This window comes from Ursus maritimus, unplaced genomic scaffold (genome assembly GCF_017311325.1).
Source record: "Ursus maritimus isolate PB19 unplaced genomic scaffold, ASM1731132v1 scaffold_14, whole genome shotgun sequence".
In the NCBI taxonomy this organism is placed as follows: domain Eukaryota; kingdom Metazoa; phylum Chordata; class Mammalia; order Carnivora; family Ursidae; genus Ursus; species Ursus maritimus.
This window is the reverse complement of record NW_024423786.1, coordinates 46471745-46489188: the sequence shown is the minus strand read 5'-3', so window position 1 is coordinate 46489188 and position 17444 is coordinate 46471745. Positions and strand designations below refer to the sequence as shown.

General features: G+C 47.9%; 1 protein-coding gene across 2 annotated transcripts in view; it reads right to left on the bottom strand.

Annotated features, from left to right (window-relative positions):
* Positions 1–17444, bottom strand: part of BRD4 (bromodomain containing 4) — an 87593-nt gene that overhangs the window by 35112 nt on the left and 35037 nt on the right. For both annotated transcript variants that reach the window (XM_040629146.1, XM_040629147.1), the window contains exon 2: positions 791–1109. In XM_040629146.1, the coding sequence (XP_040485080.1) occupies positions 791–1075 (285 nt within the window). In that variant the 5' untranslated portion in view covers positions 1076–1109. The remainder of the gene's footprint in view (positions 1–790; positions 1110–17444) is intronic.

The window sequence follows — 17444 nt, the reverse complement described above, 5'->3', positions numbered from 1 at the left end:
AACTTAAAAACAGTCGGACCTTGATGCTTTGAAGAGAAGAAAAAAAAAAAAATCTATCCTATTTCTTCCCTGAGGTTCAGTCAGATATACAAACTGATTTCCAGAACCATTTGTTAGGGATGTGGGCAAAAGGAAAACTCTATAGGGGAAGAGGAGGGGTACAAAGAATAAGAGCAAGTACACTGTGGCTACGACACAGCAGGTGGAGGGTGTGCATAGAGGCTGTTGAGGGCACAGCTGCACCCACCCCACTGCTCTCCAACCAGGCCTCCTGCATGTGCTTGCTCCCTGGGAGCTATTCCACTACCTTTTCCTGCCCTGTGCTCTGGGTGGTGACAATGATGATGCCGGTACCAGAGAAGATACTGCAGGAAACCAGTCCCCCTTCCACAGTGTGACCAACCACATCTACTTATGCTGAGTCAGCCAACCATGTCTGAGAAGTAGGGGGCCTGGACCACCAATTGCTCCCACTTCAGCTCCGCTATGGAATCGGAAGGAAAGTTGCAAGCACTCCTTCACCCCTATTTCAACCGCTCTACACAGTACCTCCTGGATCCTAACATCTAAGAGCTAGTTACCGTGTGAGTTAGTACATTCTCTTCCCCCTTCCTATTTCCAACCATCAGGACAACTGAAACCACTCACTCAAGGGCCTTGTGAGTACTGGGGACTTCAAGAGCTGGGCCCCAAAGGTATCTCTGTCCCCGCCACGAGCCCACCCTCACCAGTAGCAACATGGGAAGAGACCTGGAGGACAGCAGCCCTAGGCCCTGCCCAAGTTACTCACAGGGAGGTTTAGCTTGACGGCGTCCACAGGCTGCTGGAAAGGCCACGCAAACTGGTGTTTCCATAGTGTCTTGAGCACCACTTTGAGCAGATATTGCAGTTGGTTCGTCTGCCTCTTGGGCTTGTTGGGGTTGGAGGTCTCTGGGGGTGGGGGGTTGGTGCTGGCTGCGTTGGCTTGCTGGGGTTGGGCCTGGGCCTGCGTTGTAGACATTTGGGTAGTTTCTAGTCCATCCCCCATTACGGGCAGATTTCTCAATCTCGTCCCAGGGCCGCTCTCCGCAGACATGCTACTGATCCCATCACATTCTTCACTGGGCACTCTACAAGGAAAGAGAAAAGCCATCATCAGAAACCAGGCAACAGATGGGCACCACTCATAGTAACACACGGCTGTGGCCTCCAAGGGCTGAGCTCCTCTGGTGGAAAGTGGCCGGGCTGACCAGAGAGCCACTCCATGCACTGACTAAAAGAGCCCCTGTGTCCACTCTCCTCAAAGATGTATCCTACAGCAGGGAAGAGGGTTCAAGCACCAGCGGCGAGGGGCAAGAGGGACACAGGGCTCGGAGAGAAGAGCCGACCAGGAAGAGGCAAGGGCTGTGGACACTACTGAATCCACGCAGAAAGGGGAAAAATGAGTAACAAACCAGGTTTTCACAACACCCGAGAGTTTTTAAGGGACACTGCCTGTGTGGGAGAAAGGAGGACCTGCAAACCCCCAAATGTGTCCTTTACATTAAAATTCTTTGCACCTGTGGCTCACGAAACATCGAGCCATGTCAGTAATTCTGTTTGGTGATTGGGGACAGGAAGGGAGAGTGGCCCACGTAGTCACTGCTGACTGCTCAGGGTAAAGCCTCACACTCAGCGAGACCACTTCCCTGGTAACTGAAAATAATGCACATTTGCTGATTCAAGAAATCCTACAAGGTAACTGCTAACCTAAAAATGAATCCACACTCCACTTCCCACTTTATTAACCAAGTTTTCAAAGCTTATTTAGAGAGATATAAAAACGGCACCTCTTGCGACCTGCACAGGGGGTGCGAGACGAGACCCCCAGGCTCAAGGCCTGTATGAGCACCCCATCCTGTGCACTCCCCTCACCTGAATGACCCCTGCTTCAGGCCATGCCAACAACACAAAACCTGTCACGAGTATCCTTGCAATGGCAACTCTGTGCACCTCGTCCAGTTACTCTAACAAAACCACAGATCCTGGGTACATGTTGTTACTGCCAAACTGCCCTCCAGAAACACACTAACCTACCCCTTACTTGCAGTAGTGCCTAGAGTTCCTACACTCTATTAATGAGAGGAAACATTTGTTCAAACGTGTACTATTTGGCATTCTTTCTGTGTTTTGTGTTTCTACATTTTTCTACCGGCAAGAAAAAGGAAGTATCACCTTTAAACCCAGTCCCTGGAATAAGAAAGACTGTAATCTAGGAGCTGCCTGCATCTAATTAGCATCTCCAGTAATAAACCTAGGAGTCCAGTGCGGGTAAGAAAACCTCTCTGGCTGAGGAAGTCAGGAAAGGGCTGAGGAAAAACAGACAGATTTTACAACCACACTCTGGTAGGCAGAAATGATGAAAAAAGACAGGACAAGTTCGCTGGCTCTATCATGGCTTTCTTTCTGGAATACAGGACACACTATGCACTCTGGCTGCTAAAGTATTCCTTTATAATTCAACCCAAGTGTAATTTAAACCAAAGTCCCCACAAAGGTTTTTGTAAATGCAGTTCTGGCAAGTTAACAAATTTGAAAAGCACCAGACGAAAGCTTGCTGTATAAATGCAACTCCGTGCTGAGTCTGTCCTAGGGGGCTGTGGAGAGCTGGAACTCCTAGGCTGAGGCTGACCACGCCCACACATACGTCCTAGTTGCAGCATGAGCCCAAGAGCTGACAAAACTGACCTGGTCAAGGAGACAACATTCCTTCCAGGGTGCTCTGGCTGACTGTAGGTCTAGCTATCAACTGGCTAGTGACCACGTGGAGAGGACACTGCTACAAGGAGAAGGCTGCTGCAGAGAGGGGACCCAGGTGGGAACAGCCCAAAGCCATCACGTGCAAGACCCTGAATCTTACAGACTTAGTCTGAGAACTGAATCCATGTTTGCTTTAAGAGGAAAGACTGTTCTTTATCCTTTTTCACCAAACAAGTAAGAGATCTATGAGTGCCTTTCGCCTTTTCACGGATGGGATGACAATCACTCAAAACCCAAAACTGAATAATTCACTAATCATTTAGCTCACAGTAGGGACGACACTGTGGAGAGAAACACTAGTGCTGCTATCCAAGGCACTGGAGCGTGGGTATGTTACAGCAGTGCAACTTAGAGGGGTCTAGATGTGGCCTTTAGCATCCAAGCTCAACTTAAGTATTTAATGAGGCCCAACTGTGTCCAAGACACCAGGTGAGTACTTATAGTCTGTGCCCTCTCAGGGTCCTCCCGAGACTCCAGAAGGGGAGGGAAGCTCCTATGGCAACCTCTAAAATGGGTGTGCTCTACTGGGAGAACACCAGCCCAGGAAGAACACTTAAGGAAGGGAAATTAGGGGGGGCTTTGCAGGTGTGAAGCCATTTCCTGGTACCTCTCGCATGGTGCTAAAGATGGGGAAGGAGCACCCAGAGCTAAAACCAGTCATCTGGCATCAGAGCCTGAGGGGGCACTGGAGGTGGGGAACTGGGCAGCAGCCTGCAGAGCACCTCACAAGACAAGAGCGGTGCTCCAGGAGTTCAGGACCACAGAGGGGCATTTCCCCAAATCAACTTCATTCAAAGATGGGAACAGTGAGAATATCATGGACTACAATAGTCTCCAAGGGCAAATGTGACTGGATACGCCTGCTCCAGGCTGAGGGGATAAGACACTTCCCCCCTCTCCCCTCAGAGGTACTTCTGGTACAAGTCTGGCCAGAACTAATGGCCATGTGGTCCTGCAAAGAAGTGCCTGGGGCATGAATCAAGGCAGGACTGAAGGGATGGAGGCCCTACTAGGAGGGAGGGAGGCACATGAGGGTTGCATGAGGTGAGCCCAGCTGGGAGCTAAGAAAGCATTTCTGGGGTGGGCCCCAGAGGCCAGTGATTTGAGTAAATGCACCCCAATGGGAGCAGGAAGGAGACACACACAGATCCAGGGAGGGGAAGCACCCAAAGGGTGGGGTAAGGTGTGAAACCATCAGAAAAAGCTTGCTCAGAGGAGAGAACAGAGGGAAGAAGAGACCATGGCTGAGTCACAAGTCATTGAGTAGGACCTGGAGAGAAGGGAGGGAGCATTCCAGAAGCTGCATTCAGCCATGCATGGAAGCCTTCAAAAAGCGTGCCTTCACTGCTGAGGTAAGCAGCAAGAAAGACAGAAGAGGGTTTCTCCAAGCTCCGAGCTTTCATCAATGAAGAGTGGGACCTCAATCTCAGAGAAGCAAGGTCTACAGCCACCAGAGAGCAACACGTCAGGGCTCAGGTGGGGCTGTGGGAGGGTTCACAGGGCAGCTTTAGGGAGACGGCATTTAATTACCTGGTGTGTGTTTCCGTTTTCATTTTACTCATTCCAGTGCTGACAAGGGAAGTCCCTGCCTGGTACCAGTGTAAAAGGTTGTGCACAGAGGTGCACAGTATGATCATCCACATAGAATTTATTTTTTTTTATTTATTTTTTTTAAAAGATTTTATTTATTTATTCGACAGAGATAGAGACAGACAGCGAGAGAGGGAACACAAGCAGGGGGAGTGGGAGAGGAAGAAGCAGGCTCATAGGGGAAGAGCCTGATGTGGGACTCGATCCCGGAACGCCGGGATCACGCCCTCAGCCGAAGGCAGACGCTTAACCGCTGTGCCACCCAGGCGCCCCCATCCACATAGAATTTAACAACGCTGTTTTGTTCTCATGATATTTAATTTTACTTATACCCATGTGTGGCTTTTGATTTAGCTTCCTTTCAAAATAAAGGTACTATAAACAAAAGAGTAAACTGATTTAAAAAAACAAAACCAAACACCTCTCTCTGGAGGGGAGCCAGCCAAGACGGACCACGGGCTCCAGGTGGAGAAGCCGGTGGGTCAGGAGAGTTTGCAGGAAACTGCTGGCGGGGGGGGGCGGTGAGGGATGGGAAGCCATGCACAGGACTGCAGGGACTTTGGAGCACCTCCCTCAAAAATCCTCCACAGTTAAGTAGAAGGGAGTAATCATTTATTGGGCAATTACAGAAACTGGAGTGGGGCCAGTGAGGCGGACATAGGGAAGAATGACATGGACAATGTGCCAGCTGGCCAGGATCCTTTGGTATGGTGGCCATGGACCAGGCACAGAGAGATACAGGACATGCTGAGTGCTTGGATAACAAGTATCAACAGGGAGGCAGCATCACAGAGAAGGAAATATGTCAGTGGGGTTTTTAAGGAGCCCTGGAGTTAGCTAGGAGAGGGTCTCCACGCAACAGGACCAAAATGTCCACAGGAATAAAAGGGAACAAGTGTAAATGTGGCCCCATCATGAAGGGAGGCCGGATGCACTGAAGGGAGCCCGGGAGGGAGGGTGGCATTAAGTGAGTATAAAGAATGACATGCAGTTTGGTTTCTGCTATTCAATTTCTCCTAGAAAGCAACTTGAGAATTACACAGCCAAGCACATGCCAGGTAAGCTGCAGCAGGCAAGGGGCAGCCCCATCGTGGAGGAGACATTCTGGACCCAGGGCAGTGGAGGAGCCCGGTCAGCCACAAGGACAAAGAATGTCAGGGGGCCAAGAGCATCCCACTGGGAGGAAGCAGTCCCATTTTCCATTAAGCAACGACATTATTCTGAAATCTCCTGGAGGCAAGGTGAAGTCAAGGTAACTGAGTTCTGGAACCTGTGGGCTATAGACTTTTTTCCCTTTCCAAATGGTCTTTCAGGGAGGCCAAGGAACAGAGGGCTCTGGACATAACCACTTTTCTTCACCTTTGAGCCAGGCCAGATGGGCCCTTGAGCCAAGGAAGCTGCATTTTTTGTTCACCAAATGAACAGAGGTTTTTATACAGAAAGCCTGACCCTAAATTTTGCCTCATTTCTGTGGTTTAAACCGCTACCTTCACAACAAAAGCCAAAACACCCTTCCCTAGCCAGCCCTCTCACATTTAATATACAGTAACATTTAAATCCTCAAAACAACTCTGAGACTGCTTCTGGTCTTATCCCCATTTTAAAGATGAAGAAACTGAGGCACAGAAAAATAACTTATCCAGGAAGTAGAAAGATCAGACCTAACTAGTCACAGTAGCCCAGAGTCTAGCACAACTCCTGGGAAGTTTCAGCTGGATTTGGAACCAAGGAAGTCCCCATTTAGGAGATGAACATACAACCCCAGAAGGGTCCAGTACAAATGGTTGGGACAGGCAGACCCATCTTAAGTCACATGAAAAATTAAGGACAAGACCCACACACTTCAATGACCAAGGTCAATTTCACAAGGACAGAAACTGCTAGAGTTCAAATGGAAGGCATGATACAGTTTAACAGATCAGACGGACCTGGGAGACACAAACACCTGAAAGTTTCTTTGAGGAGGCTGTGAGGACAACCAATGACAGGTGACATCCATGGCCCCGATGTGAGGAATCACCATGAGATGCCCAGAATGTCCTGTTCCACACTCACTCGGGCCTCAAGAGCACCCACACCTTGAGAGGCCATGCCCCGACAACCTGCACCTTGCAGCTCAGCCCTTACAGAACTGCAGGCAAGTACAATCCTTATGAAACTTCCGAAGCCACTCACCCACATTTCAGGAAAGAACACGAGGGAAACGAACAAGACTCTCTAGCCTGCTTTGGGCCAAGAAAGAGAGGCACTGGCAAGCAGCTCTGTGTAAGAGCCAGGGTGACTTCTCTGACACACAGATCCAACTAGGTTGACACCTTAAATTCTTCCCACAGCGGACACCCCCACCCTGCACTGCCCCCAGACCACAGCATCAACACTCTCAACAGAGCTGCCACGGTGGGCCCCCTTCCCTGTGACCTTGAAGACCTTTCATTTGCTGCACTGCACCTGTGCTTCCCTGATCTGTCTACAGTGGCTTTGCCAGCCGGCCCCACGCACGCACACACACCTGGAAGCCCAAGGGCAGGGCCATCTTTATGTCATTCTTGTCCTCCTAATATACAGCAAGTGCTCAGTGAATGATTCAGGTACAGAAGACATCCTACACTGACCACACACGAACATCACCCTGGGGATTCTATTCTAGATCAATCCTGAAGCTTTGGAAAAGGAAAGCAGCTCTCGCTCTTACACAGAAAAATGTGGTGACTGCCAGACTTTCACTTGTTCAGCCAATGCATGCCGTGTCAACTACATGCCAGGCCCAGGACTCTGCGGTCAACATGACATTCTTCCAGTGATTAAGCAATACTTGGGCAAGTACCGTAAGGAAAAGGGCCAGGCTGCTCTGGCCAAGGACAGGGAGGGTGTGCGCTCATGTGGGGGTGGGGCAGAGAGGGACAGAAAAGGACCAGGCTTGTCAAAGAAGGCAGGACCAATGCTGTGACACAGGCACCGTCTGGAGGCAGGGGAGATACCACAGCATTTGAGGAGCTGATGGGGGGTAGGGGTGGAGACAAAGCACAGGGGCCATGTGACCACACTGGGCTTTTGTCCTTCATGTGTCCTTGACTCAGGGTAGAGAATACAGTGGGAGGAGCAAAGGCAGGGTTGTGCTTGGATGGGCATGGAGGGCAGATTCCAGGGTCATTCAGAACACGTAGATACTGCTTGATGTTTCATTTTCAACTACACCTACACCACTGCAGTTTACAGATGCAAAAGACAGAGAACCCAAAAGGCAATGCAAAGGGACAGGGTAAATCAATGGCTCAGCACCAAGGCTAAATGGGGGAGAGACAAGCCGAAAGCTCAGAAACTCAAAAATCTACCTGCGCATGTGAGAATGGAGGATTCCTGTGATACGGCAGACATCATCTTCAAGCAAAGTTTTGAATCTAAAAGATCCTAAAATGCTACTGCCTGTTTTCATACTGACCTGTGGCCAAGAGTCAGGAGCCACCACTCACTGTGTTGAGTTAGTTGAAGGACAAGGGACAGGAAGAGAATTTCACCTACTGTTTCCAACTCAAAGAAGGCTGCATGATTAAACTGGGTGTCCTATTTCTGGATCTATTCCCAACAGATATCCTACAACAATTTCCCAATTTAAGGAATAAGAAAAAGATGAAGAGAGATTAGATGGTTAGTGCCCTGGTCCCCAAACTGTGTGTCAAGGGTTTCATGGTATCTCAGAGGAGTACCACAGAACTACAGGTACAAGGCAATCAATAATTTCAACATTAGATAGCATTATATGCCTTCTGACAATGTCACATCTTACAAAGCTTGGCATTCAGCAAATGCTGTAACAAAAAGCAAATACCACAGGGGTGCCTGGGTGATGCAGTCGGTTAAGCGTCTGACTCTTGATTTAGGCTCAGGTCGTGATCTCAGGGTTGTGGGACTGAGACCCACACTGGGCTCTGCGCTCAGCAGAGTCTGCTTAAGACTCTCTGCCCCTCTGCACCGCTCCCTAAAAGTAAATAAAATCTTTTTAAAAAGCAAATCCCACATAAAATCCGACATGGACCAGGAAATGCAGGTGGCAGGTATCGGATCTGGCTCTAAGGTCTGAGGAATCAAGCAGTGCCCAACAGGCACACACATTCCATTAAGGAGTAACTGTGATTATGAAAGGGTATAATATTTTCCCTTTCAGTTTCTGTGTTTTATTTCTTCAAACAGTTATTGGGACATTAGTACTTATTCAGTTCTTTGTATCTAAAACTACCTAATAAACAAAACTGTTAGGTATTTCCTTCGGCCTAGGAGCATCACGAAAAATAGATGCTGAGGATGCTGTGAACCAGAAAGTTTGGAAACCTCTGGGTTAATGAAAATAAAAATAACAAATTTTTTTCCTAAGTAGGCCCCAGATTAAACATTCCTGCTTTCAGGGATACTGTCTGCTAACATCCCAACTCCTCTAAATGATCTGAGAAAATTTTAAGGACAGACAGTACTTAGCAGACAATACAACTATGTTTTTCAAATTAACAGAAAGCAAGTTTCATTTCCTGGAGATTAGGAGGCAAGACAGAAACTGACATGAGTAGGCTTGATTCTGGGACTTTGAGGACAAGCAAGAGAAGAGAAAGGCCATATACAACTACCCAGAAATAAGCTGATTTCTGGATATTTGGCCCTAGTTCTGTCCATCTCAAGAGGCTGAGTAAACCTAGGGGGTTGTGGCCAGGTAGATTTTGTACTTGTAGTTCCATCCGAAATCCTGGACTCTCAAAGAGCCCACAAAGCCAAGGGACCCCACCTCCACTCTGTCATGTTCACCCTAACATGACACAGCACCTAGGCAGCAAGACACCAGGGAAAATAGGAGAAGTGCAGGTTAACTGGAAGGCCTTATGAATTCTCCAATGAAATACTGTGACCAGCTTTACGCAAGCCATCAACACACTCACCTGCACTACGGCCTAGGCAAGCTCATCGGTACCTGCGACGTCCTGGGCCAGGGCCCTATTGAGCACTTAAGCTGTACCTGCTTAGCTAATCCTCACTGCAACCCTACAAGGCAAGTGGCAATATCACCTTCATCCCTGTGGTAACATAAGAGTGGATGGTGGCCTGGTCAGTCAACTGGAGGTCACCCGGGGCTGCGTGTATCTCAAGTACTCTGCTCCACAGCTGCCTCTGCTCACCAAGCACAGGGGCAGAGGCCCAGTTGACCAGCACTGCTGGGCCTGGTAGGACTGGCTGCTGGGCCTGGTAGGACTGGTTCGCCCAAGGGCACCCCACTTCCACATTCTGGCATGTATTAATCAGCGGGCCGGGACTGCCCCTCTGCAGAAGCAGCTGAATGCCATGTGACCCTCGAGCTGGGTCTCAAGTCAGATTTCCAGAAGTATTGTTTCCAAAGAATTTCCCCCCAGAAACAAATCAGAGCCAAGATAACTCTCACAGCACCTGGCTGTTTGTCGGTTTATAGTGTGACTCGGCCCACATCCTAGGTGAAATCTGAAACATACTTCCCTGCTGATGTCACAGGGACAGAGTTGAGGGAACAGAGTCCAAGTTGTTATTTATGTTTCCCACACAGTAAGGGCCACAAAGAGCTGTGACTTAACTTAAACCTGTTTCATGCCAAGCAAAATGCTAGCCAATGCCAGCTGACCCTGGCCCTTCATGAAATTACAAGTTCACAGTTACACACATCCTTCAGAGGAAGACACCTCTCCACCATTGCAAGGCTCTCCTATAAAGAATCATTTGGGGGAAGTGCAAGATTCTACCCAGAGATAAAAAGAAGGGGTTGGGGGATCCTGACTTTGGTAAAAATCTAGTACTTTCTCAGTACCACTCAATTTCAACAAATCTTATCCTGTCCTAAGAACCTCTTTCTTGAAATGGTTACACTAGTTATGGAACACTAATATCAGAAGGTCCATTCCCTCCTGGTCCCAGAGCAGAAGATATTTCCATTCATGGCCACAGCCCATTTCATTGTGCATCTGTGGCAGTGAGGAAGCACAAACAGGATTACTTTTCCATCTGACCGGCTCAGGCAGCTGGTGAGAAAAGCATTCGTGTCATCAGCCAGACCGCACTGTCTGGAGCCTGGCCAGTGGCTGTGCGCTAAGGCAGGCAGCTCTCAGAAGACTTAATCCTCCTTCGTGCAGCTTGTAAACCCTGACTCCTGCCCCTCAGACCTGCCAAGCAGGGGCGCATTACCTCAGACTCAGCCCTGCAGCCTGCCTTGAGCAAGGTGACCCAAGGTGGAGATGAGCCACTTTCCTGCTAGGGGAGTGGAGACACACACAAGCTCTCTGTTCCCCAAGGGGGTGGGGGGGTGGGGAGGAGGCACCAGGCTCACATGGACCTCAGTAGCCAGGAGGACTGGGAGCGAGGCCCAGCAGATCACAACAATGCCAATCAGAATTCCTTTCCTTTTGCTTTATAAACTAATCAGCAGACCCATTAAATCAGGGGCACTGAGAATTCTGTGCCATCTTTTCCTGCAAAACCTGCCAGAAGCTGGAGGGATGACCAACTCAGCCACAGTAAAGTTCCATTGTTACATACCGTTTACATCATGGTGCTGATGGTTAGAAGTGGGTGGACGGACTTGTGAATTTGAAATGTTCCTGTGGGGGTGCCTGGGCAGCTCAGTCGGTCAGGCACCCATCTCGATTTCGGCTCGGATCATGATCTCAGGGTCGTGAGATCAAGCCCCACATTGGGCTCTGCACTGAACATGGAGCCTGCTTAAGATTCTCTCTCTCTCTGAAACAAACTGAGGGCCTCAGAGGGGAGGGGAGTGGGGGAATGGGACAGACCGGTGATGGGTAGTAAGGAGGGCACGTATTGCATGGTGCACTGGGTGTTATACGCAACTAATGAATCATCGAACTTTACATCGGAAACCGGGGATGTACTGTATGGTGACTAACATAGTATTATAAAAAATCATTAAAAAAAAAAAAGAAAAGGAAAAGAAAAAAAAAATTCTCTCTCTCTCTGCCCCTATCCGGCCCCCTCAAATAAATAAATAAATAAAAATCTTTTTTAAAAAATAAAAAGTAAAATGCTCCTGTGAGGGGCGCCTTGGTGGCTCAGTTGGTTAAGCGTCTGCCTTCGGCTTGGGTCATGATCCCAGGGTCCTGGGATCAAGCCCCGCATCTGGCTCCTTGCTTCTTCCCCTCTCTGCCTGCCGCTCCCCCTGCTTGAGCTCTCTTGCTCTGTCAAATAAATGAATGAAATCTTAAAAAAAAAAAAAAAAAAAAAAAAAAAAGTTCCTGTGATGGGCATGTAGTAAAAACAAAACTCTGATGTGGATAAGATCAAAACTGCTAAGCTAAAACATATTCCAGCAGGGGCAGGCTGATTTTTCCAATAAAGAGCCAGAGAGTAAATACAGTCAGGCTGTATAAGACATACAGTCTATTGCAATACTCCATTCTGCCATGCTGTATTGTAAAAACCAGCCCACTGACAATCCTTAGACAAATGAGTTGTGGCCGTGTGCCAATAAAACTCAGACTGACCCACAGGCTGTAGTTTTGTTCCAAAGAGTTCTAAAGTCAAGGGAAGGGAAACATATGACAAAGTGTTATGTTAGAAAATGTTATGTTAGAGGGACACCTGGATGACTCAGTCCGTTAAGCATCTGCGTTTGGCTCGGGTCATGATCCCAGGGTCCTGGGATCAAGCGCCTTGTCGGGCTCCCTGCTGAACGGGGAGCCTGCTTCTCCCTCTTTCTCTCCCCCCACTCCCGCTGGTGCTCTCTCACGCCTGTGCGCTCTCTCTCAAATAAATAAAACCTTTAAAATTAAATAAATAAAAGAAAGATAAACAGAATACAAAATTACAGATGAAATTAGGTAAAGATGTGCAAATGAGTGGGTACATGGAACTATAGGATAAACTGGGACATAGGTGGTGGGTCTGTAGGTGACTATACCTATTAACCCTGAAAACCAAACCAATACATACTTAAAGACAGCCTAGCCTCTTGGTGATCAGCCTTTCATAAGCCCCCACTGACCTCTGTTGGTGTGGTGCATCTCTCTGCCTGTCTGCCTCTTTACCTGGTGAACTGGCCTCCAGGCACTGCTTCTCAAAGCTGCCTTGACCTGGGCCAAGACTCCAAATTAGAGGCTGGAAGGTTATGATAGAAATACAATGCCATCAGGGGCGCCTGGGTGGCTCAGTCGTTAAGCGTCTGCCTTCAGCTCAGGGCGTGATCCTGGTGTTGCGGGATCGAGCCCCACATCAGGCTCCTCCGCTTGGAGCCTTCGTCTTCCTCTCCCACTCCCCCTGCCTGTGTTCCCTCTCTCGCTGGCTGTCTCTCTGTCAAATAAATAAAATAAAAAATCTTAAAAAAAAAAAAAAAAAGAAAGAAAAGAAAAGAAATACGATGCCATTAATACAAATGATGCATTCCCATTGACCTGGGTCTAGGGCTGTGCCCTTCATAGGAAGGTTAAGTGACATTTTTCTCAGGTTGCCTCTTTTTAAAGCTATTACTCCGGGGGCATCCAGGTGGCTCAGTCGGTTAAGCATCTGCCTTCGACTCAGGTCATGATCCCAGGCTCCTGGGATCGAGCCCCTCATTGGGCCCCCTGCTCTGTGGGGAGCCTGTTTCCCCCTCTCCCTCTGCCTGCCGCTCCCCATGATTGTTTTCTCTGTCAAATAAACAAAATCTTAAAAAATAATAATAAAGCTATTACTCCAACTTTTTTACCTGACTTCACTTTTACACTACCCCCCCTTCCCCAGTTATCTGCTTTTCCAAAAGAGCTGGTATGGTGTACGGGGCACTGAGGTTAACCTACACTGTAATATGGAATGCAAAAGGACTGTTAATTCAAGTAGAAAAGTCCTGCTTTGAAAGATGAACTCTGAGACGGGTACAAAGCCATGCAGACTGCAAAGCTGAGCAGAGAGCGAGGCTGAGTAGTTCTTCCTTCACTTAGATGAGGGCTTTCCAGGAGGAAGGACACACAGGTTTTCCAGTAGGAAGGACACATAGACACCTGAAGATTCTTCTGTTTTACTGGGAAAACAGAAGAATCTTCGAGGCACCAAGAGTGGGGGTCAATGTTCACCTCTCATAGGACAGTGAAAACTACTGAAATGAGGGGGAAAAGAGTGAGAAACTAGGATTAGTCCCAACTAGGCTGATAATATATAGTCTTGGGCTGCCCCGATGTAGATCAGAAAGCTTCTGAGGATGACATCATACGGTATCCTCTGGAACCCTCTCACTTCCAACAAAAGGATAAAAATCAAGTTCATGATCCTCATGAACAAACTTCAAAACTATTTTAAAAAAAGACAATTATCTATGGTGTTTCCAACACATCAAACACCAGGGAGACAGGTTAGTGCTTGATCAATGTCAAACTCTTTGGGAATCTGGGAGGCCAAGAAGAGGGAGGTGAGTGAAGTGCAGGTGATGAACAACCTGCACAGCCAGTGGCTAGCACCACACAGGGGAGAGGTGGTTCACTGCCTGTGGCTGAAACATTCCAGAACACGCCAGCTCTCAGCACACAAGTCAGCTGTATGTAAGTGGAAACAACATTCAACACGTGAACAGACCCACGAGCGGGAAAGGCAACATTCCAGTCAACGTTCCTACAATTTCATACCCTGGGAAGCAGACGTAACAGGGTGGGGCAGGATAGATTTCCCAAGAGCATATCCTGCCTCTAAACTTCTCTTCAAATCAGTAGCATGGTGGCTGAGAGCAAGACTCAAGGTGTCCCTGGGACCCACATGCTCACTGGGGACAAATGGGCATCAGGAACAGAGCCGGCAAAAGTGTTTCCAGAGATGCCATGACCACTGAGAGCCCTCACAGAGAGAAAAGGCCAAACCAGGCCTTCAATGGCCAAGAGGACACAGAGAGACATGAAGACATTCCAAGGAGCCAGGAACAGTGAATCCATGAAGGACAAGGGCACATGCGGACTCTGGGTTTAGAGCTGCAGGAGCTTGGTTACACTGATGAAGAGCTGATGTTTGGTGGGTAACCTTTACCTCAACAGTGTCACCCTCTGACACTCACTGTGAAGCTGAATTTAAAAAAAAAAGTGAAAAAGATCACATATGTCAGTATCAGGCACTCTCAGGAAATGACTCTAGGAAAGATGACTTTTCTTCTCACCATGCCTCAGTTTTCATCAGGTACAGAACCCAAATAATATGGGTGGGAGTAGGAGAGAACATCACTTCCCAAAGGAAAGGGAACAAAGAAAGTGACAAAGTTAACATCAGAACTGGAAAGACCCCAAGTCCCCAGCTGCCAAAGCAGGAACTGAAAGACTGACCCAAGGCCTAAAGACAGTCAGTCATGAGAGCTGACAGCATCAAAACTAGAGATATTACTTAGGAGTACACAGCAAAGGCTGGTCCTCTGAGAATCAAGGAGCACCAGGAAAACAGGCCAAGGGGCCCACCCTCCACACGGCCTTGACTTCCTGTCAGGCACCTCTTCTATCAGGTAAAGGGTAAGCTTATCACTCCTTTGTCTGTTGGGAGGCCTCAGCCCTCAGCAAACAATCAGTGTCTACTTCTATCCTGACAATCTACCCGCATCAGTTTTGAGGTGGATTTAAATAAACCAACCTCCTCTCGATCTCAGTAACTTTCAGAGTGCAAAGGAGCTGAGCAGGGACAAAACTCACATCATTTCAGAAGACAACAGCCAAAGAAGCAAAAGATCTTGAAGGGATCTGTTGTTTTGTGAGAAATAGTGATCTTACTGCCATTAATCCCACCTAACTTCCACTGAAGCAAATGACCCAGAGAGGTTAAGTCCCTCAACTCTGACAGGAGGGGGGATGCAGATATCACAGAGAAAAGGACACATGACATAAAGCATATCTGATCTCCTTGCAGGACCCACCTGTGGTTCCCCTTCTCTTGTCTCCAGGCCACCGCTCTCCCCCACGCAGCATGGGCCTTGACGGCAGGCAGTGATCCTGCCCCAGAGTCTCAGATGCAGCCAAGCCAACATCTCAGACTTAGATTCTGTCGCACAGCTCAAACTTACTCCCTGGCAGACACAGTCAGCTTGTCCTTAGCGTCCACTTAGGAATAAGAGCTGCTCACTGGTGAGGAGCTTTCAACTCGTCAAAAACCAAAACACCTGCCCCCGTGCACAGACTATCACTCAACGAACTTGCAGCATTCCCCACAACTCCTCACTACCTTTGTATTAAAACTGAAAAATATTTAAGGAAGTGGAACTAACGTTCATCGTGTATGAATCTTCGAACTAGGGTCTAGCATAATGACTGAATAAACAAAAATGTGCACACATGCATGTTCCTCAGTGAAAACGGCCCCGCACTGGGTTTAGTAAGTGGTTTTGAGCTTGTGCACAGGGAAAGCTGGAGACCCAGGCCTTTCCCAGCTCTCCATCCTGGGCCTGTGTCACCAGGGAGAGAGTAGAGCTGAGCTGAGCTAGTGCCCCCTCTATCCACTCTGGGGTCCCAATGCCCTCCCCACCAATGATTCCCACACCTCTGCTGAGGACCTGGGGCAAAGAGCTAGACCGAGGAGGAACAGAGGGGTGTTCTCTCATGTAGCCAGGAACACGAATCAGACCTCATATTCCTCCTGCCTCCCAGCAAACCCTGCACAGGTAGGGATGTGACAGAGCCCCTTCCACTAAGCCTAATACTTAGTAGAGGAGCGCAGGTGTGCCTAGGGCTCACATACTCACAGGCCTGAGGCCTTGTTAAGACAGAAGGACTGAGCAAGTGGAAGAGACTACAGTGAGAATTCACCAAAACCCAACAGGGCCTAAAATCTCAGTAGCCCAGAAAGAGAAATAAGAGGAGGACCCGGAGGATGGTAGTGGGAGCTGCTGCAGAGAGAAAGCAGATACTGTATACTTGCACCTCTGCCTGCCACTCCCCCTGCTTGGAGGATAAATAAATGAATAATAAATGAATAAATAAATAAATTTCAAATACATAAATGAAATCTTAAAGAAATAAACAATTTTAATAATCTCTGAAAAATCTTCTCATTATGGTAAAATGGACTTTTCATAAAATTTACCATTTTATCCATTTTTAAATGTACCACTCAGTGGCACTAAGTACATTCACACTGGTGTGCAACCCTCACTACCATCCATCTCCAGAACTTTTTTGTCTTGCAAAACTAAAGCTGTTAAACAGTAACTCTCCATTCCCTCCTTTCACCCAGCACTCACCGTTCTACTGTGTCTCCATGAATCAGACTACTCTAAGTAACTCGTATAAATGGAATCATTCAATCTGTCCTTTTTCGACTGGCTTCTTTCACTTTGCGAAATGTCCTCATCCATGTTGTAACCTGTGTGAGAATTTCCTTCCTTTTTAAGGTTGAATAAATATTCCACTGTATGGTTAGTTAGGCCACATTTGTTTATCTATTCATCCATCCATGGACACTTGGGTTGCTTCTACCTTTTTGGCCATTTTGACTGATGCTGCTTCGAACACAGACATATAGTCCCTGCTTTCCAAGAAAATGCCCTTATTCTTAAAGGGATGTTTGCCTTAGCACACGAGGTAAAATCACATCTGCAATTCACTTTCAAAAGATCTACCAAAACAAACAAAAAACCTGTGCACTGATAAATATGTGAAGTTAAAAGAAAAAAAAAGTCATTAACTTAAAAACCAGCACCAGCTGCTATGAAGAGAAAGCCAGTGTAAAAATAAGTACAATGAAAACATCATCACTGGAGTGGCTGCTGGCCGGAGTCTGAGCCACGCTCAATTTGCACCAAGGGAGATTAGCACCCAGCGAGACTTTCTCCTCAATGTGAGCAGGACTGCAAGAAACTGAAGGGCAGTGTGCCCTCCTCCCACAGGGAATGCCAGCCCTGGTCTAGCTACAGTCACCTAACTTAGGCATCCCACAATCTGGGAACATTATGACAGGGCGAGTGGGGGGGGGGAGAGCAAGTTTAACATGGAGGCTATTTATTGTAGGAGCAAAACAAGACCAAAAAAAGGGCAGAGGATGGGATCAGTCTCAGAGACAATTTTAAGAAGCTGAATCCCAATTGTTGAGGTCAAGGGAGAGTCCAGGATTAACCTCAACTGCTGAAC